The following is a 21,866-nucleotide window of genomic DNA, read 5'->3' on the forward strand; positions in this document are numbered from 1 at the left end:
ATCTGGCTCGTCTGTGTTGATTGGCTCTGCCCCTTTGCAGCCGCAGCGCCCCTTGCTTCAGGCTCCCCGTGAACGAGCGCACCAGGCGGCAGAGGGACGGAGGTGAGGCCCGCTCACGGCGGGGCCTCTCACCGCCGTCTCTGCCCCGTGGTGTCGGTGTCGGTCCCGGAGGCGGCCGGTGTCGGGGGGGGGGGGGGGGCGGGCGGCGCTGCGCATGCGCGGCGGCGGGGCGGTCGCAGAGCCATGACGCGCGAGCCCCGCGCCGCCGCCGCCTCTGCCGCCCTTGGCTGCCGATGAGGCGGTGCGCGTGGCCGTTGCTGCGGCTCCCGGCGCGCGCGGGGCTCGTCCTCCGCCATGGAAGGGCCGCCGCCGCCGCCCGGCTGCGCCCTGCCGCCGCGTCCTCCTTCTCCTCCTCGGTCGGCGGGGACGGCAGCTCCCGGGCCCCCGACACCTCTCTCTTCGTGCCCGTGCCCCTGAAGCCCGTCGGCGACGCGGCCGAGGAAGACGTGGGCGCCGAGCTCACGCAGCCCCTCGACAAGGGTGAGCGCCGGCGGCCGTGAGGCGGCGGCGGCGGCCGTTGGGTAGGGACCGCGAGGCGGTGTGGCGGCGGGAAGGGGCGGTGCGGGCCTTGCCCGCCCTCTTCCCGCCAGGACCGGCGGCGCGCGGAGCTGGGTCCTCGTGAGGGCTGAGGGGAATTGGCGGGACCCGCCGGGCGGCCTCCCCAGCCCTGTGGGCCGGCGTCGTCTGGCCTCCCCGGCGGGGCCCGCCGCTCCCTTCGGGTTGTTTCCTGGGGTTTTCTCTCTTGAGAGCAGCGGGGGCTTTGTCTTGCGGCTTGTCTGACCGGCGTAGCTGCTGATGGCCGCGAAGGTGAAAAAGGGATAAAAGCTGTCAGGTGAGGTAATACGACCGATAGTGAGGTTTTTACCAAGGCCCATTAGGCGTGCCCTGGGAGGGAGGGGGGGGGGGAATCTGTTGGCCTAGTTCCTCTACTCCCTATTTCGGCACACTCAGGATAAAGGTGCTTGGAGTGGGGGCAGGTCCCACAGCTAAACTGAAATCTTGTGGCATTCTGAAATCGTAACTGTATCTGAACTTAGAAGTCGTAGTTTTCTGAAATATTGATGTTATAGATAGAAGAGCATTGTCTGTGTGTGAATGTGCCTAGAGCAAAATCGGGCAGAGCATTCGGTATTTCTAGTTATTGACCATCAGTGTTAGAAAAGTAAGTTTAACTTTCAGTTAGAATAGTGTAGGTCTGTCTGTGTATTCTTGGGTTTGCGTATCTTAAAGTATGAGCAAGTAAGTGGTAAGGGTAGGTTTCTGCGTATCAACTGGGAAAACTGTCAAGAACTATCTGCTTCAGTGCCCTCTGTTATGAGAGCTGCTGAGTACGTCAGAAGCAGATAGCAGTTTGAACTTCAGTCTTGAAGTAAAATAACATCTTTCTCGGTGTTTTATGTTTCTCTTTTATCTATCTGCTAGGTATATATCCTGTCATTTTACTTGACACATTAATTTTTTGACATTTAAGTAGAAACAGGAAAGAAACTCTGTTGTTGACCTTTAAATGCTCTATGCTTCTGTTCTTTGATGCCTTTACATGTAATTAAATCTCAAGAACCATTGAGTGAGTTGTACCTGCTTTTTCAGTGTTTCCTTTTCTTTAGTTGTAAACCGTACATCCTGTTCATTCTTCATTCGTGTTCAGTCTCCTGCTCAGGAGAGGTCTTATTTTATCTAGCTGTGCCAGCACACCATCTTTAAAGATCTGATAAATGAAAACAAGTTCTTGATCCTTTTGATGTTTGGTGATCCCAGAGCATTGAAGGCGTAAATGAAAACTTTTTTCTTCATATGTTCTCCTAATTAAGTGTTTTAATGGCACGTTATTTGTATTAATTCCAGGTATAGGAAGCATGGGAAGATTATCTTAATTTGTTCAGAGCCATTGAGAAAAGAATACCTGTCCCTGGCAGCTAAAGAACCTAGCCACGAGGAAAAATTCTGAACAGCTGTAATGCAAAAAAATCTGTGCTGTTTTCAGACCTGTCTTTGAGCATTGGCTACATTAGTAGTGCATTTCTCAGGTGCCAATAAATATGAATGGTGGCATCTTACTTGTACGTTACTTGTCTCATTTATTAGGTTAGTGGTTATGTTGGATTCCTTCAAAGGTACAACTAAAATGCTCTGGGAAAATCAGATTCCATTTGGTCTCTGCTAACTTGTTGAGAGAGAACAGATTGGCTCAAAGTCTTTATGTTCCCACAGGTGAAAATTAACTACTTCAAACAGCCTGAAGTTCTTTCACGTGCAACTTGCAAGGAGTACCAGCCAGGTGACCAGTATGGTGCTTGTCTGGCTGGTTGGCCTGTAGTGTTCTCTGTTACTGTCAGTAATTTTGTATTTTGAAGCCCATCAATAATGTTAAAGAGGAAACTGAATGAGACATTCCTTAGCAAATATCATCCATTCTTTTTTGTGAAACAAATAGTCTTCCTCTGCTTGCCCAACCCCAGATTCTGACCACACACAGTCTTATGTGTCTGGGTTTTTTTGATATTTTGAACAAAGATGCTCTGTCAGATTCTGCTGTCAAATACTGAACTAGATTCAATAAATAAAGAGTTATATTTACAGGCTTTCTGATTACAGCTTGTGAAGAAACTGTTACTTATAGTGTGCATAATTCCAGTGTGAATCAGCTTGTTAGCTTGTTACTTGCTCAAGTGAGACAGTGATCATAGTTTTCACGCTAGTCAAACACTGTCAGTATAACAGAAGCCTTTTTAGAAACTTACTTTTGCAGAGCCAGTTTTGCAAAACCTTTATAACAAACCTGCTGCTTAATGGCCTGCAGTGGAATTCATTCATGGCTGCATCTGTTTTCTATGACTTCATAGCAAGTGGACCCTTATGAGTGGTGATACGTGCTTTCAATTTTGGTGTATCAAGTAGGTTACATTTAGAAGAAGCTTTGCTTTTGAGCTTTCCTTACAGAAAGTATGGCTGAACATGTCTTTCTGTAGCCTTTCATTGCTTTTACATTAGTAATGTTTCTGATATATTTGTGTGGTGATGATGTCTTTGTTGTGAAAGGCCCAAATGCACAGTGTTACAGGAAACAATAGAACAATATGAAATTGCTGTATGAGGGAATGATTTAAGATCTAAGTAGGTGCTTGCTAAACCCCTTGTATGATTGCCTTATAAAACAAGCTAATTGTTGAGTGACTAGGTAACATGTGAGCACATTATAGTGAAATACCTAAGGAGCAGTTACATTAAAAAAAAAAAAGAAAAAAAAGAAACTGATGTAAACTCTAGATAGGAGGGTGAAAGGAAACAAGACATCTGCTCATGCATGTAGTATCAAAAGAAAGGAGTGTAAAGAGCAATGAGAGAAGATAGGAATGTCATAATGGTAGATGATCTGCTATCAGTACAGAGAAAGAAAGATTGGTACCTGGCTTCATTATCTTAAGTACCAGGCCTGAATGTTGCCAAGTCAGTGGGCAGCACAAATTAGGTTTGGTTTGACTGTGGGCCTTCTGGTATGGAGATGATCCATCATCCATTTTTAAATAAATGTATACAAAACCCTACTGTATGAAAGATCAGCACTTTGTGCCATGTGGCTTCACAGAATCCTTGATACAGGTGTTGATTTGGAGCCCTAAGGCTCAGTCGTCATATTGAATTGTCAATTCTGTGGCTTCAATTGTCAGCCCATGGGGCCGTGCTTACTGGTGAGAAGTGTAAGCTAGGAAAGGTCACCAATTCATGAGTCAGAAACAGGAGGTGCCTGAACAAGTGGATTAGTTAGATGCACAAGGTCACCTGGGCTGGACAACAGAAGCCTAATAGTTCTGGAGGAATTTTAAAATAAAGCAGTTCCACTGCCAGTGGTAGCATACAGGCATACTGAAATGGACTGTTGTCTCAGATGCAGGAAAATGACTGAAAAGTCTTCTTGCAAATAAGGCTGAAACATCTAAATGAATCTGATACATTGGAGGCTAACAACATAATTTCTGAACTTAACTGTAGAGTCAGGCCGTCTTTTTACACAGAACCTTAAAAAAATGCTGCTGAGGAGTCAAAGTTATTGAGAAATAAGAGCTAAAATACTGTTCTAGATAAAGGAGATGGTAAAGAAAGGGAAATCTTAAAACAGGAGTGAATGGTAAAAAGGGTAATGGTAGAAGTGGGACACAGATATCCTGAGGATGTTCCTTGATTGCAAGCTGTTGCTGTAGAAATAGTTAGTACTATGTGCAGTTAGGTTAAGCTAATGTGGGCATGTCTATTTGGACTGCAATGCCATCTTTGTTTTGTTTTGATATACCTTATTGTTAAGACAAGTATTTTGTGCTTAGGAAGGATCGTGACCTTGGATGTTGAGGGCTGCGATGGTCCCAATGTCATGTTGCCTTGGATAGTAACAAATGTTCTGGCATTGACCTTTTCATCTTGTAGTAAGGCCAGTAGGTTGTGAATTTAGCTACATGGCCGATGATGTGTTAACTGTTGTAACTTCTTATGGAAGCTCTGAATAGAATTTAGCCCTGTGCTTTCTTTTAGTGCAGTTTTCCAATCTGTCTTTGGTTTCCATGCCCTTAAACGTTTTCTGGTGAGAGTATGGATGCCTGTGTAGTAAATGTAAGCCTGCTGACAATCTTGTTAGTTACCTTTGTGAAAATTTCAGACTGCAAGTTAATCCATTAATAGACTGCTGTAACCATTCAAGGGGTATGGGATGTTGCCGCTGTTCTTGTGCTTCTGGCTTTGCCTGCAGTTGAACTTTGCCATAATCTTGTCACCTGATGATTTTCATTATGCAAAGTGGGCTGTCTCTATTCTAGAGAATAGTTTTTTAGAAAGAGAGGTAATCTTTCGATATTTTAAGGTTGATCTCATGGGAAGCTTTCCATGTCAAGGCAGAGACTTCAAAGAGTTATGGAGTTAGTTGCAGAGAGCAGAGCTTGGCAGTGTTGTGTTCAGTGACTTGTGCTGGCAAACCAGGGGTGTGCTGCATTATGTATCAGTCCTATGTTTTAGGGTTTGTAGACTTGAATTTTAATAATAACATAAATTTATGAATAGGTGCTCATGATATTTGCTAGATTTTTGTGAATTTCTGATCTGCTATAGATGGAGAGGGGACACATTTTTGCTATTGTGATTTAACTAACATTTAGTGAACTAAATTCAGAGTGTACATTAGTAAATACAGTTTTGTTGCAACTCTGAACTTGCCTTTTAGGGGAGGGAAAGGGTTTATTAATAACTTTATAACAAGAAATTTTATACAAACAAATCCGAGTAATTTGTGATATATATGAAGAAACTGTTCAGTTTTCTTCTCCTGTCCTTTATTTAACCGGAGAAATAGGAAGAATACTGCATCTGGTTTGCCTTATCTTTCTGGAGAGTGTCTTGGAAGCAGTGTGGAGCTCTCTCAGGATGTTTAGTAAAAGCTGTAACCAAGTAGTTTAAGCAGATTTACTTTTCACATTAAAATCTGCTGCTTCCTGATAGGTGCCAATAAAAAGCAAACATAAACCACCCCAAAACCTTAATTAGTTTGTTCCATAACATGTTGGCTGCAGGTTCCCACCTTTATGCTTTCCTATCAAGTACTAGGGAGAGTGTGTCTCAAATACCAACCTCATCTTCATAGCAGTTCTTGCTCTGCTGCAGTTTAAGATTGTCCTTTTCCACAATAGGCTCAATCACTGTTTGTGTTTAATTTAGGGAGAAATCATTTGAGTCTGTTCAGCATGGCAAAGATTCCCCCTCTCCAGAGTAAGGAGACTGTAAGCCATGATCTTTGGGCCAGGAGAACGTGATTTAGTTTTGAGCAAATTAAAAAAAATGTTACTCTCTTTCTACAGGTGAAGTTCTAAAAAACTTAAATAAGTTCTACAAAAGAAAAGAAATCCAAAGACTAGGAGCAGATAATGGATTAGATGGTAAGAAAATGTTTTGTGTTTTTTTTTTTTTTTTATAATGTGAAATCTGTTTTTATCCAGATATGGTATTGGGTAAATCTGATCTTTTATGGGTCTCACAACACTGCTTGTTTATGTTGTCTCTGTCACTCGGTTCAAATAACCTTTATATTTGCTTGTAATACCTCATATTAAGGTATAGGTTTTTAAGGGATTACTTCAGTGTTTTGTTGGGTGTTTACAAATATGTTCTTGTGATCCCAGTCACATTCACTTTGCTCCTTTTTTTTTGTTTTGCAGCTCGCCTGTTTCACCAAGCATTCATAAGCTTTAGGAAGTATATCATAGAATCCAGTTCTGTGAGTGCTGATTTGCATATTATTCTCAATGATATATGCTGTGGTGCAGGCAAGTATCTGGAGTGCTTGTAAAATAAAATATGCTTTTTTTCTTGTTTTCGACCTGTATGCTTACCTATGTACCTGTGTTCCCCCTAATATGCTGTAAAAGAGGTTAACAATCACTGCTTCCCCATCAGAAACATTTGTGCCCATCCTATGGATTGTTGGCTCCTTAAATCTTCTGAAGTGGAAACAAAGGAGATGGAGGTCTTAGCAAGAAGCAGCCTGTCGTTTTATAGCATCTCTTCATTGCTGAAATGGAAACAGTACTGTTCCATTTATTCCCCTCTTAAAAATTCCGTAGTCACTAGGGGGCACTTTGAGAGCTTCCTCCTGGCCAAGGGGCTTTAAGTACTTGGGAATACAGCTCTGTGACTGTGTTCTGTTTCCGTGTGGCACTAATAGAAGTGAGTGTTGTTTGCTTGCTTAGTGCATCGTGTGTTGTAATCAAAGGCACTTAACTAAGAGGTGACGCTAGCTGGTAACAGCAGAAACAGCCTTCTCCACAGTTTGAGATGCAGAGCTTTGGCATACTATGTGTGTTTTTAATGATGGTAATTTAAAGGTTACAGTGGCCGTTAGTTTTGTCATGAATGTGTAGATTTAAAATGTTTACTGTCTTAGGAAATTTAACTAATGTCTTAGTTGTGCATAAAATCTTCCACATGGCTTCCTTACTTTCACTCATTTACCTACATATTAGCATTGTTTACATATGCCTTAAAACTCACATATATAGGAATGTAAATGGGTTTTTATTGTGGCAGATTTGAATTTTTTTAGTTGAGTTTTGCTTGTCCAAAAATGGTAATTGAAAATACTACCGTTTTTAAGTTCTTTAAATTTTTCACAATAATTTCAATTCATTGAATACTAATTCTCATTTAAAAAAAACAACAAACCAGCAAACAAAAAAACACTGCTCTTTTTGTGTGTGTGTGTTTGATAGTAACAGTTTTTTAGATCCAGATAGTTCTTTGAAATTCTATGAGAGCTGGATGGTTGGAGTGTGACCTGAAATTAGACCTTTAAGACCACATGTCTACTCTGCAAACATTCAGAAGAGTGAACCTGGATGTCTCTTCTGAGTTGATTTTTCTATTTGTGTTTTCTCACCTAGGGACTGGAGACTCAGAATTTTGAACCAGCACCCTAAGTCTTAGTAGCTTAGGGAAGCTGCACACTATTCTGTTTTTCTCTGTTTGTTCATAAAAACATTTTAGAAGCTTTTGTTTTATTTTGTTCCAGGGCAGCACATGGATTTAGGAAGAAAAAGCTAAATCTTCTTAGGACAGAAAAGCTATCTCTCATCCAGCTTTTCCATAGCTTCTCATTTTATTTAAAAGTTCTCTAGGCATATTGGCTAACCAGATTGAATATACTGAAATGAGATTTTTTTTTTTCATACTATTGTGTTTTTATTACATTGCTTAATGATTCTGTGTACTCATGTTAATTTACCTTTCTGCCATTGAGATAATTATTGAACTTTGTAGAGAGCCAGAAGTTGAAAGAATTACCTAAGTGTGTGGTGGTCGTAGAAGAAATTTTTTTTTTAAAGTTTATGATGAAGATGCACGCCTTCAGACATGCATGCAAACTTTCTTAAAAGGGTTTGTCTTCTAGGTCACGTAGATGATCTCTTTCCATTTTTCCTGAGGCATGCAAAGCAGGTCTTTCCGATGCTGGACTGTATGGATGATCTGCGCAAGATCAGTGATTTAAGATTGCCGCCCAACTGGTCAGTGTGTTTAAGTGATTGCAGTGTTTTCTTTTCTTAGTGTCATAGAATTTCATAGTTTGTGGACTTAAGCTTTATGATGTATAATTGCACTATATTTTCAGTTCCATTTCTCTGTTTTTACAATAATTTGTGTCAGGAATGCTTATCTTTTTTACAAGATATATTGCAAATAATTAAAAGGAAAATAAGATTGTATCAGCTATGAAAGTTGCTGAGTTGGTGTTGCCTTTCCAGAAAGCTGTCTTCTGGCTGTATCTGTTTGCGAGGCAGCACACCAGAACATTAAAACGTTAATATACCGAAGGAGAGAGACCACAGTAATGAGAATTATTTTGAACACAATGTGTGAATTCCACTCTAAATCTTTGAAAGCATTGTATGATTTAGAAGATGAATGTATAAGACATAGTAACCTCTTTATACTGTCTCTATTTAAGAACTTGATCTTTCTTCTTTTAATACACATTAAAAAGTCTATTAATAAGTAAATATTTAAGCTAATTTGCAATTTCCCCTGAATCAATATCCAGAAAATCAGATAAATGTTCAACAGATCTGCTTTTTTGTGTATGTTTTAGGTATCCAGATGCCAGGGCTATTCAGAGAAAGATAATATTCCATGCCGGTCCTACAAACAGTGGAAAAACCTACCATGCTATCCAGAGATTTTTGTCAGCAAAATCGGGAATATACTGTGGTCCACTAAAACTTCTGGCTCATGAGATCTTCCAAAAGAGTAATGATGCTGTCAGTATGTTGTATTACTTACCTATATCCTTAGTACTGGAACAGTCTCATGAATGCATGTTTGTAAAGTGCATAAGGTAGTCCATGAAGCAGTGTGCTCAAACGGGTGCCTTTGCTTTGCAGTAGTGTCAGCTCCTGTGAATACCAGTTGTGCATTTCTGCTTTAGGCATGCAGAATGGAACATAATTTCCCCAAATGGAACATCACTTTTCCCAAAGCACATGCCGTGCAATTGTCCCTGTAACCTGCCTCCATTTTCCTGTAATTTTTCCCTCCCTGAGTTTAGCCAGGTTCTACTATTAGCTTTTTCAGTGTGGAAACCGTGGCTTCTTTTGCCCATGACCTTTATTTTAGCTTGTACACAAGAAATCACCATTGCTTAACTCCCCTCAACTTTCTGCTTCAATGTTTAAAGATATTTCACTCAACCATCTAATAAAAAGTTCTGCAGCTTCAGATGTGTTGAGTTGAAGAGCAGTGCCCTATATCAGGTCCCTAGAGGAAGCTTTCATTAGTACTTTTTTTAATTGCTTCCAGCATCTTTTTGAAGGCTCCTTACCAGTGTATTTCCAGCTGCACAGAACCACACCAGTTCTGAAGCATTACAGTAACACATCACATGTTAATGCAGCCTGGTGTGTATGTACAGTAGTGTTTACCAAATGATCTTATGATTTCTCTTTTTTTGATAAGTCTATGATTTAGAATTTGTAATTCCTATTATTGGTTTATCAAAGCAAAACATAAGAAAGATTGGCTTGTCCTAGGAGGTATCTGTAACGTGTACCATGTAGTGAATGCAGATACCATATAGTGGTGTTCCTTGTTAGTAGAGTTACTGCACTTTTTTCCCCATGTGTTTAGTGTGTGTGAGGACTTTTCACTTGGCAGCTCATGGATCATACGTAGCCCTTGAGGTTTAAACAGGGCTTCGTGCATGGCTCTATAGGTGGCTGTAGATATGGAAGGAGCAGCCATCTGCCTGAGATTCAGTGAATGTAGAGCTGACAGAGGGTGATGGCCCCTGCTGTCTCTCACAGCTAGTCCTCGTGAACTCTTGCTGTATGGGTATAAGGCAGCAGGTGAGACACCCAACAGGGCAATCACCAAATGAACTGGAGGAGGCTGGAGCTTGCAAGGCTTCTTCACTGCTGGGCCTTGCTTTATGAGCCCCTTGTACTACACAGCTTTTCTGACAGTTCTTTTGTTGTAGATGTGACAGCTCCGACATGCTCAGAGGAAGGTGTAATCTGCAGGAGTAGGGGAGGACATCTAATTACAGACACTATCTCTTCTTTATACCCTTCAGTCTGATAGAACTTAAATACAGGGCACAAGTCTCAAAAGACTGAGTAGTTATTTTTTGGATAGCTTCCACTATACTGTCTTAGAAGCTACTTTTAAGAAACTGATTTTTTTCCATTTTGGAAAGAGGATTCTCTTATATTAAAGAAACTTAACATGAGTTTTCTGAATTCCTTTAGAAAGTGCCATGTGACTTGGTGACAGGAGAAGAGCGTGTGTATGCCAATGAAGATGCCAGACAAGCTCCTCATGTTGCTTGTACCATTGAAATGTGCAGCACTAATACGCCGTGTATGTATACATAATTGTTTCAGTCATATCTATGGTATCTTTATGTGCATTATTGCTTGGACTCTGAAGTAGCTGAGCTATTCCTTTTCAGTCTTATTTGAATAATTTCTGAGCAGTTAATTAGAGCAGTTAGAGCAGTTAAAAAAACTTGGATCCTCTCAGGATAGTTTTTTGGTGGTAGAGGATTAACTTGATTTGAGCAACCTTTTTTAGAAAGCCTTCAAGTTCCTTCCTGTGTTGTATTGCTGTTCTAGATGGTGTTCCTTGGTGCATTGTATTTTTCTTTTTTGTTTTAAGATGAAGTTGCAGTGATTGATGAAATTCAGATGATCAGAGATCCCGCCAGAGGGTGGGCTTGGACAAGAGCCCTTCTAGGTAAGCTCCATTGTTTGTGTTGACAATGAACTAGTTTAATGTGACTATAAATGGCACATTAAATTCAAGCTTAGCAGTCAGTATATTGATAAGTGGTTACAATATGTGATGCAAAATAAGAGCGAGTGTTGTTTCTTCACATGCCTTCTCACAGCAAGTTAGAGAGATACTCTGCCTCAAAGGATATTGTCTGTATGGCTGCAAGTTACCTGTCAAGTTTTACTTAATGAAAGTTTTAAAAAAAAATTATTTTCTGAGTTATATGGATGCCTCTTTTAGTTTTAATTCTTTGGATAATACGGAGTCTTTATGTTGTTGCACTGTACTGTCCTTTTACATTGATTATTTTCTAGAAGTATGCTTTTTTTGTTCAATTAAAACGACACAATTTTCCAGAGATTTTGTTATGAAGAGATACTGTTAAATATATGGCAAACATTAAAAATTTTGTAGTGTTAATTTCAAGTGGCTCAATTATAGAGCTGCATTGCTATGTTAAATTCTTAGAAGGATGCTTCTTCTGATAATTTTAGAATTTTCAAGAGGAATTCTTGAAACTTACTTTTCCTCAGATTTTGAACAGAAGTTTGGCATCTGATTCCCCCCCCGCCCTCCCCACCCTTCCCTTCACTGTTTTTGATGCTAAGTTTAACAGGATGATTTGTCACACTTCCCCTACTTCCTACTTCTTTCCCTTTTTTCTATTCTGACTACATTAGAGACGTATTCATAATTTTAGAAGGTCATGCAGAAAACAAAGCTCTTCACTTCTGCTGTGGTTTGGGAGTTAGTAAAACAGTGGTAAATACAAGTCAAAGCTTTGCTCTGTTTGTTCAGTGGTTGAGGGTACATCTTGTTTTGGCTGAGAGGGTGCAACAAGGTATTAGCGGCTCTGATTATCATACTGTTGGATTTCCAAGGATCATTTGCTGATATGAGATCAAGAGCAGCTTTAAGGAAGTACTGTATTGTGGGAGAGGCTTTAGGTACTGATTTGGGGTGTTGAAGGAAGTGAAATACAGTCCTCATTGATGTGTTTAGCATGCAAAATGTAATTTTGGGGTAACTTAAAAGTCAGCTAACACTACTGTTGTCTATAAATATGTAACATTTTGCATTTTATTTCATTGGATCTTGTTCAGGACTCTGTGCGGAAGAAATCCATGTTTGTGGAGAAGCTGCTGCTATTGACTTGGTGACAGAGCTCATGTACACTACAGGGGAGGAAGTTGAAGTAAGCTTTTTAATTCTGTAAAGTTATGGACAGAACATCAGGTTCTTCTTGCTGGAAAACATGCAAAAATTTAGAGTCTTTTGGGGGCATCACTGATCAAAGTTATTCTTGCAGGAGTTCATGTTAAAATGTTTCTCAAATCCTGTAAACCAAAGATGTTGGTTTTTGGTTTTTTTTAAAATAGTGGTATTTTTTTGCTTAAAGAAGATAAGTGCTGTTGTGGTTTAACCCCAGCCGGCAACTAAGCACCACGCAGCCACTTAGCTCCCTCACAGTGGGATGGGGAGAGAATCAGAAGTGTAGAAGTGAGAAAACTCGTGGGCTGAGATGGAGACAGTTTAATAGGTAAAGCAAAAGCCATGCATGCAAGCGAAGCAAAACAAGGAATTCATTCACTACTTCCCATCAGCAGGCAGGTGTTCAGCCATCTCCAGGAAAGCAGGGCTCCATCACACAAAGTGGTTATTTGGGAAGAGAAAACGCCATCACTCCAAACTCCACCCCCCCCCCCCCCCCCCCCCCCCCCTCCTTCTTCCTCCAGCTGTATGCACTCAGCGTGATGTCGTATGGTCTGGAATATCCCTTTGGCCCGTTGTGTCCCAGCTGTGTCTCCTCCCAACTTCTTGTGCACCCCCAGCCTACTTGCTGGTGGGGCAGCGTGAGAAGTAGAAAAGGCCTTGATGTTCTGTAAGCACTGCTCAGCAATAATGTAAACATCCTTGTCTTATTAACACTGTTTTCAGCACAAATCCAAAACATAGCCTCATACCAGCTACTATGAAGAAAATTAACTCTATCCCAGCCAAAACCAGCACAGTGCTTTGCTGAGTTCCCCTGAGGGAATGCTACAGCTGTTTAGGTGCTTTCTTTACAGTTCTGTTCTTCCTGGAGGGCACAGTGCCCTCAAGTTTGCTGAGGTTACTGAATCTGTTGATCGTTATTCTCTGTATGATGAGGAAAGGAGTTAAAAGAGCTAACACCTCCAGAAGAAAGTGATTGAAAGATCTCTGAAACCCAACTTTACTGTCATAAATACTTTTTATTTATGATTCCTTTGTGAAGAGTATTTAAAACCATAAAATTTGGTCCTAAGCAAGTTGAGCCTGCATGATTTCATGGTGAACTAGCTGTAGCTTTATATTAATCTGTGCATGATGGGGCATGTAATTCTGAAAGGGGACCAGTTTACAGCATTCAGATGACTGAGTGAAAACAGACTCTCAATTCTTGATAGAATTGCTACATAGCCTGTATACTTCTTTTCTTGAATCTAGTTTACATGTAAAAATATATAGTTCTTCTGTTTCTTGAAAAGGCCATGTAGTTCTCAGCTTGGGAAGTGCTGCAAGTATGCAAGTGCATAAGGTGTATGTCACATTCTCCCAGTAATTATCCCTTTAGGTCTGTGAGATGTCCCTCTGTTACAATTGTGTTAATAACCATGCTGGCTGATGTTCCACAGGAATTTTTCATTTAAAAACATCTGTGACAACTCATTTGATTCTAGGTCCGAAACTACAAGAGACTCACTCCTCTTACTGTGCTGGATTATGCCTTAGAATCTTTAGATAACCTCCGTCCTGGGGACTGCATCGTCTGTTTCAGTAAGAATGACATTTATTCCATCAGTCGACAGATTGAAGCCAGAGGATTAGAATGTGCTGTCATATATGGCAGTCTGCCACCAGGTAAAGCACTCTTATTTTTAAGGGAGTGTTCTGCTTCTTGCTGCTTTCTAAGAAAAACTTTTAAAATGAAGCAGTACAAGTTTTCCTAGTTTTGCATTTCTATATAGTTAAAGTAATCAAATTCTGTTGACTGGTGTTTTAATCTTGGGATTAGACCTTTATTATGTACTTAATATTGATCTTCGGATAGATGTGATTAAATGAGGTCTATCCACAGCTCTGGGAATGATTTAAATCCCTTCTGCCCCCTTTACCCAACAATAGCCAAATACCAGTCAAATACCATTTTTTTTCTTTTTTTTTCCCCTCAGTCTATTATAAAGGCATTGGTCTTAGTGATACATTGTCTTTGTTTTGTAAGAAGAGTTTGCGATGTGAAGTGTTCTGTCATTCTGTTTTAGGAACAAAACTTGAACAGGCAAAGAAATTCAATGATCCTGATGATCCATGCAAAATTTTAGTTGCTACAGATGCAATTGGAATGGGACTCAATTTGTAAGTACTTGGAGCAGGTTATGGTATGAATTTTTTTTCCCCCGGGTGTGATACCTGCATTAATTTCCTCACTTGTTTCTCCCCAGTTTGACTAATTTGGCTAGGTGTCTGCTATGTCTAGATAACACAGGACATATATTTTAATTCTGAAGTAGTGATCAATTTGATTGGGTAGAACTAAGCTTTAATTTTAAAACTGATTCTAAGAATTAAATGGCTCACTTGGCCTAATTATGTGTGATAGTAGGCACTGTTAAGATCCTTTTGATTCACTGGAGTCAGATGTGCTAGGTTGTCAAGACTATCAGTTGCTTACATTTCTGAAGTGCAGAGCAAGTTCAGTCCGGTTTCAGATGTATTTTGTTGCTGAAGGTGATGCAATCACATTGCTATGAACTACCAAGGCAGATGGTGATGAATGGATTGGGATCCTATTAGAACACAATTAATGTGTGTGGGGATGATAATTTTCCTGCAACTAACCAGTGTGTGTCCATAAGTAGTATCTGTGGTCCCTTAATTTATAGAGGAGAAAAAAACTCAAAAAAACCCCCTCAAAAAAAAAAAAAGGCTTTAATTCTTCTGTACTAGGTTGTATATTAGAAATAATTTGAAAAAAAAAAATCCCTCTTTGTTTTTTTCCAAATATTTCAGGTGTATAAGAAGAATAATTTTTAACTCTATAGTAAAGCCAACTATTAATGAGAAGGGAGAAAAGGAAATAGACTCCATTACAACCTCTCAGGCTCTACAAATCGCAGGCAGAGCTGGGCGTTATGGCTCATCCTTCAAACAAGGAGAAGTCACTACAATGCATCGTGATGACCTCATGCAGCTGAAAGAAATTTTGAGTGAGCCTGTGCGCCCTGTGAAGGTGAGAGAGACTCAGTTTGTACAGATGTGCTCTGGAGCTGTTTTACTATGTTCTGGTCCCAAATTATTTTTCATTGTGTCTGTTTACAAGTTAGTAATAAAAATTGATTGTGTCATGCCGGAGTGACTTTGAATATATGTCCCATTTGGAGGCTTGCTATATTTCATTTATATTGAAGCTGCTCATTTAAGAATTAAAAGCTCAAACACAAAAGTTCTTATGTTCTAGGTAAGTGTGCTAAATAAACTGGACTCTGTAGGGTGCTTTGGTTTCTTGCATTTTGTCTTTGTAGATTTTGTTTCTGATGCACTAACTTAAGAACAATATTGAGAACTAATGGAAATTTTTGTCTTTATTTTCCCTTTAGGCAGCTGGCCTACATCCTACTCCTGAGCAGATAGAAATGTTTGCTTATCATCTTCCTGACGCCACTCTATCTAATCTAATTGTAAGAATGATCAAAATATTAGTTTCTGCTTTAAAAATTAAGCATCACTTATAGCCACTGCTTTTGTACAAACATGCACTTTGGGAATTTAACAGACAGCCTTGTGTGTATCTTCTGTCCGTTAGTTTCTTCTCTCTACCACAACAGTGACTGCCAAACAGAATGCTCAACTTTTCTGTGTTATAATAAACTTGAAAGCTGTTGAAGTGTGTAAATATGTTTACACGTGTTGAAGAGTGTGCAACAACCTTTTCATTTCACCTTTCCTGTATTTTAAATGTAGACTTTTTGGTCTGAGGCTGAATTAGAGATTGAAATTTTGATAAATACATGTAAAAATTCCTGGGAAACTGGGCTGGTCATGTCAGAGTTCTGTACATCTGAGAGCTACCTGATTTTTCTCCTGGTTCTGTGGACTTTATGGTAAAACACTGTCTGCTTAACTTTGAGAAAACAGATTTTTTGGCATCTACTTGATCTCATCATTAGCTGGTTAGGAGAGTTTTTGGAAGTGCTTAAACCTTTCAAAGTAGAAATTAAGCTTCCAATGCTGTATTTAAAAATAGTATCATGGTTTTTAGTACACTGGGAGATTCTTAGCAGCTTTCATGGATTTAAATGCCTATTATTGTTCTCTGCTGATGTGCTGTTATGTAGCAAAATAGTATGATTTCTAAATTCGACGTAAAGGATTATACTTGGACACCTTCTGGAAGACTTAAGCTGGTAGGGTAACAGCACATCTTTGAAATTTTACTGTTGAGAATTTTTGGGCTAGCATAGAAGTATTAAGATTAAAACCCCATGTTATTCTTGATCTCCTAAGTATTCAGTCACATACTTAATTAAGAAGCTCAGTGTTTCTTTAAAGATCTTTTAAAAAATCTGTCAAAGATTTACATTAGAGAAATAATGTTGGGGGCCCATAAAAATTCGCCCTGCAATGTGCAGTGGCATCTCTTGTTTCTCCAAACCTTCAATATGTTTCAGGTATTCTTTGAACTCGTCTATTGCAATACTGTATTTATCTTGTGATTTCTTTCTTCCTAAAATAGATCTGTTCCTGACATTGGGCTAAAAATACCTCAATTATTGAATTTTATGCTGTAAAGTTAGCTTTTTGGGTCATGCTAAGTGACAAACCTGGAACAAGTTCTAAACATAGTAGTAACTGGTTCCTGTGATGGTGTTCTTTGTAACTAAAATGTATGCTGCCAGAACACTGTATTTGTTACTTATGAGACTAATTGAAATAGCTTAAATAAAGCATAGCGCGTTATCTCTTCTCCTCTGATTCTGTGTTAGAGAACTTAATGAAAATCCTATTATAAAAGAGTGGAGGGAACTCCCCTGCCCCCTTTAACCGTTCTTTCAGTATAACTGGTCTTTGAAAGACTAAATCATGTTTTGGTTTGGTAATACGAAGTTTAACAACCCTCTCCTGTAATAACATCCTCTTCATTTGATTATATTTTCACAGGATATTTTTGTGAGTCTCTCACAAGTTGATGGGCTTTACTTTGTCTGCAATATTGATGACTTTAAATTTCTAGCAGATATGATTCAGCACATTCCACTAAATTTGCGATCACGATATGTCTTCTGCACTGCACCCTTGAACAGAAAAGAGCCTTTTGTGTGTACCACATTGTTGAAGGTCAGTTATTTTTTTTCCTCCAAAAAACGTGGTATTTATAGTGGAGCAGGCAGGTCTTGGTGCATTGAGACTGTATCTAGTGGCTATATTTTTTGTGGGTTTTGTCATTAGATCATTTGAGAGCATTCTTAAAGTGCTCACAGGTAGTAATATAAAATAGCTGGAGATATATATATATATTTTTTTTTAAATTGCATTCTTCACCATTTTTATTGGCCAAAGCTTTTAACTTCTGAGAACCGATTCTCTTTTTGTGATGTAAATTAACGTTTGGAGAGCTTTTCTGCTGTTTGCCTCAGAGAATTCTGCTGCTTGCCTTGCAGTTGATCTTTGAACTGCGAGAGATCAGAATTGTGTTACGTAGTTACTTGTGCACTGTCAAGCTTTGCACTACGATGTGTCTAAAAGTAGTCCTTAAAAACCAAGATACCACTGCTTCAGGGTGTTAGCTTGTCAACAAAAGAAAAGAATGTGGGATTAAGTGTCATTGCTGATGTTATAATAACAGTTACATAGAATTAACACCCCAGAAAATACAGTGCTGTTAGTTGTTCTCAGAATTACGTTGTTTCACTTTTCAGGCCTGGATGAACCGTGTTCCACTGTGCCCCTGGAGTGATTATTTTGAGGAATTTATAGTCAGCTGATTTCAGTTTTTCAGGATTAATAATTTTGTTTGGGACTGTTACTTTGCTAGACAGTATCGCCTTTGTCCCCTTTTAGAGACTGTGTTAAACTTTTTTAATAAAACAGTGTAAAAATGAAGCTGATATGGTGCCCTCATGTCACAGATATTGGAGTGCTTTTCAAAAATGGCTAATAATGTTCTTTAAAAATTGAATGATTTATTTAAAGAGTTGGGAAAAAAAAATCTGCCTCACTAAGAAAATGCTGAGCATTCAGATCTCCAGTAATGAAGGTGCAGAGGGGACATAATGTGATCTTGGAGGGAGGTAGGCTGTTGTGAATCCTGGTGTGAATTTAAGCCCCATTCCTTGGCAGAAAAACCCAACTTCTGATATCAGCCGGTTAGGAAGTAGTTATTCCAAGTCATCAATGCTCCTGAAAATTTTAAATTTAAATCTTATTTGGCTTGTTTTTCTGTTAGTAAAAGAGCTGAGATGTCTAGGTTTCAGAAGGGCTGATTTCTAGTGCAGATTAATCTGGGTGGTGAATAGTGTGTTTCCTAAGTCAGGGAACACATTTAACATTTTCTCAACCTTGGAGATTCTGAAACAAGATAATTAACAGAATAGGAGCAGGAGAAGAAAAAAAGACAAAGTCCATCTGCTTTGCTAGATGAAATCATATGCCTTCAGCGTTACGCTTTTCTGGATAGCTCTATGCTTTTGTTGCTTAACTCTGTGCATGGCCCATGGACAAATTGTGTTAATGAGGCCCTGGAAAGGAGAGGTGACTCCTGTGTTGAGTAATTAAGTAAAAGAATGTATGGCATTTGGGCTGTGTAAAACAAAGCAGGTATATTCCAGAATATGTTGTTTATACAGACTCAAGGGAATTTAACTCATTTGGGATTTCTTCTTTTCCTGACTAACTGAGGACTTCAATGAATCTGCTTGTTTTTCAGTTTGCAAGACAGTTCAGTAGAAATGAGCCTCTGACATTTGACTGGCTCTGTCGGCACATCAAATGGCCATTAGCTGCTCCAAAGAACATCAAAGAACTTGTACACCTTGAAGCTGTTCATGATGTTTTTGACCTCTATCTGTGGTTAAGGTATTGCCTTTGTACTTGAAAATTATTTTTATTTTTTCCTAATATTTATGACTTACAGTCCTAGAAAAGCAATGTCTTCAAGCCCGCATGTATGTGGTGCAGTATGGGCTCCTTTGGCCCTTTAGAGTATCTTGACAAATGCAAATGTAGCTGTGTTATGGGAGGAAGTCATGGGTTCTGCAGAGAACAGTTTGTGACTGACAGAGAGCGAAAGTTAGAAACAAAGTGATCCTGGACTGGAGCAGCTGAAATGCCACTTAAAATGCAGTGGCCTTCCCATGCAATATGTAATATTTTTTTTTTTTCTTATTACTTTACATAGTATGTATCTCATTTTTGTCCCAGTCAGCACTCCTTTAGTGAAAATGGTTTAATTGTGTGTTGTTTTGCCTCTCTTCAGTTACCGCTTCATGGATATGTTCCCTGATGCTGTCCTTGTGAGGGATATTCAGAAAAAACTAGATGACATTATACAAGTTGGTGTCTGCAACATCACGAAGCTGATCCGAGCTTCCACAGCTGCTCCTGGCACAGCAGAAGTTGTGTCAGAAGACTTTCCTCTTTCAAGGACTAAGAGGGATACCAGGGCGGTTTCAGACCATCACGGTGCAAAATCCACAGAGGCATTCTCTATTCCAGTGGAGGTTCTGGGAGAAAGAAGAGCAAAGAACTCGAAAGCCTATCGGTCTGCTGTGAGGCAGGAGGATATGAAAAGCCATGGACGTGGATCTCTTGCCAACAGATTGCTGCGTGAAGGACTTCTAACACAAGAAATGCTGAGACAGCTGGAGAGTGAGTGGCAGGATCAGCACAGGAATGGTAGATATGGCCTTGCTTCAAAAAGAGATGATCAGAATAGTTCAAAGGAAACGGGGAGAAAAAAAAAATAGAACCATGTCCTAATTCTGTTTAGTTTTTATTCATAAAATAAAATACTATTTTAGTAACTTCTTTGGCATTTCATGTTTACATTGCTGCAGCTCCTTGATGTTTTTCCTTCTCCTGTGACCAGTTATGTGAAACACTCGGAGAAATGGACTCTTAAAATCTCAGAGGCCATAAGTTTGCTTTTACCAGTCAGCCGTACACTTTTTCAGTCATGGCGTTCAGTGTAAGTGTATGATCTACTGCTATGTGAAAATCTGAACTTGATGTCTTCTTGCAAGATATCCTCACATCATTAATAAACGTAAGATATTTCACTTGTAATGAATTAGCTACTCATTCCATCCCTTCACAAATGGCAGAGTTTAACAGATAACGAACAAGTAATGAACAACTCGTCAGGAAATTGGGTCAGAATGGTGATAGGAGTCATGGGCCTCTAACCTTTGTGTCCTGTGAAAATGTGGAAGGAGGCGATAAGCATTTGTGTAATGCCTTGGGGAATGATGAAATTCTGGCCACAGGAATTTTTGAGTAAATTCCAATTCTGTCATCTGAGGGGTAATTACTGAAACAAAGCAAAAATCTGTCCTTGCTCTTTAAATTGTATTCTTTCTCCTAGGAAAATCTCATCACACCGATTCAGGCAAAGTCTGGGGGGAGGAAAAAAAAAAAGTTGGGTTATGATTTTTGGGCAGAAGGAGATATTAGAGGCTTAGGTATAATTTATTTACTTTAGAGAAATCCAGATGTCTGTTTCTCCTTGACTGTTACAATTCAGTTTCATACAAATTATTTAGTTCTGTTGCACTTCATAAATGATTTTTTGCTTCACATGCTAGTTAGTTTGTGATATCTGAATTTTGAGAGGAGACATAAAATATTTTACTTAAGCTCATATAACAGCTTATAGTTTAAGTAACAGCTTGTGAGTTGGTAGTTGTGCCAGTTGTATTTCCACATACCTATTTTATCGTGGCTATCAAACTGGAAAAGTTAGGTGCTTGCCACCTGGAGGAAGTTTTAATTTGTTGGAACTAAGTTCTCAGGAAAAGGAGTTTTTTTTCCTAATGTGGTGTCACTGAATAATGTTTAAGGCAGTGCACAACCAGGCCTCTTTCATGCACGTGCAGATGCTCTGTCCTTTGTTTTTAGTGTGAGCAGCTTTTAGGTATGCTTTTGAGCTCCCAGTAGGGATACTGGAGAGTGGAAAGAATCAGATGCTGAAACTGCTATGTATTCACGGAAATGGGTTTCAGCACTAGGACATGTTGCTGGGGCTGCCTGAGGGAGAGTAGTGCTGCAGCAGCCATGTTTCTGGGGTTGGCTATGTAGAAATCTGCAGATCCTGCTTGTGTTAATGTTGGGATGCTTGTAAAAGCTAGGCTGAGTTTCACTGTATCAAATACCTGACTTTCTAAAATGATCAACAACAAACTTGTGCAGCTTGAAAATTTGCTCTGAATACCCTTTGCTTCCTCCTAGTGTCAATCCTGTAAGCTGTTGTTCAGAAACAAGTCTGCAGCAGATTGAGTAATGTTTTAAACAGCTGTTTTCAGTGTATTTCATGTACTGTTTTTCCATTATTTACTAAAAAGCAAGCAGTGCGTAAATGTTTCTAGTCCACATGATCTCCTGCTGATTTCAGTACCAGACTGGTGGGGAGGGAAGGTTTTTAGGTCCTTCCCCTGCAAAGCCCCATCTTTCTTAGTTCCCCCAAGAAAAACCAAGCAGCTATGCATGTGTGGCAATGGCCATGTGAATGTTGTGAATTTTCTGCTTTGTGGATGAGTAATTCGGCTTTGCTTTCCCAGAGTCCTGACAGCCTCTGCTTAACAGCAACATGACTTGCACAGAATGCAAGCTTGCAATTAACCCTTACAAATGTATTCCATTTGATACTATTCAAATAACTTGTGTGATGTGGATTATGTGATTGAGTGGTATCAATTGCCTCCTTGTGTTCTTTGCACTTGACAGACTCAAAGGGAAGTTGTAGTTGCTCAAGCCTGCAGACGGGTTTTGACAGC

At 39.6% G+C, this 21,866-nt stretch overlaps 1 protein-coding gene across 1 annotated transcript; it reads left to right on the top strand.

The window, feature by feature from the left end:
- The first annotated feature begins 281 nt into the window (after positions 1–281).
- On the top strand, positions 282–20,160 carry SUPV3L1 (Suv3 like RNA helicase). The gene is made up of 15 exons (XM_049811250.1): positions 282–540; positions 5,898–5,975; positions 6,255–6,362; positions 7,982–8,096; positions 8,678–8,846; positions 10,332–10,443; positions 10,741–10,818; positions 11,961–12,052; positions 13,560–13,740; positions 14,142–14,235; positions 14,890–15,109; positions 15,477–15,557; positions 17,038–17,214; positions 18,803–18,951; positions 19,352–20,160. The coding sequence occupies exons 1-15, from the start codon at positions 294–296 to the stop codon at positions 19,839–19,841; spliced, it is 2,391 nt and encodes a 796-aa protein (XP_049667207.1). The 5' UTR covers positions 282–293; the 3' UTR covers positions 19,842–20,160.
- The last annotated feature ends 1,706 nt before the right edge of the window (positions 20,161–21,866 follow it).

This window comes from Accipiter gentilis, chromosome 9 (assembly GCF_929443795.1).
Source record: "Accipiter gentilis chromosome 9, bAccGen1.1, whole genome shotgun sequence".
NCBI lineage: Eukaryota > Metazoa > Chordata > Aves > Accipitriformes > Accipitridae > Astur > Astur gentilis.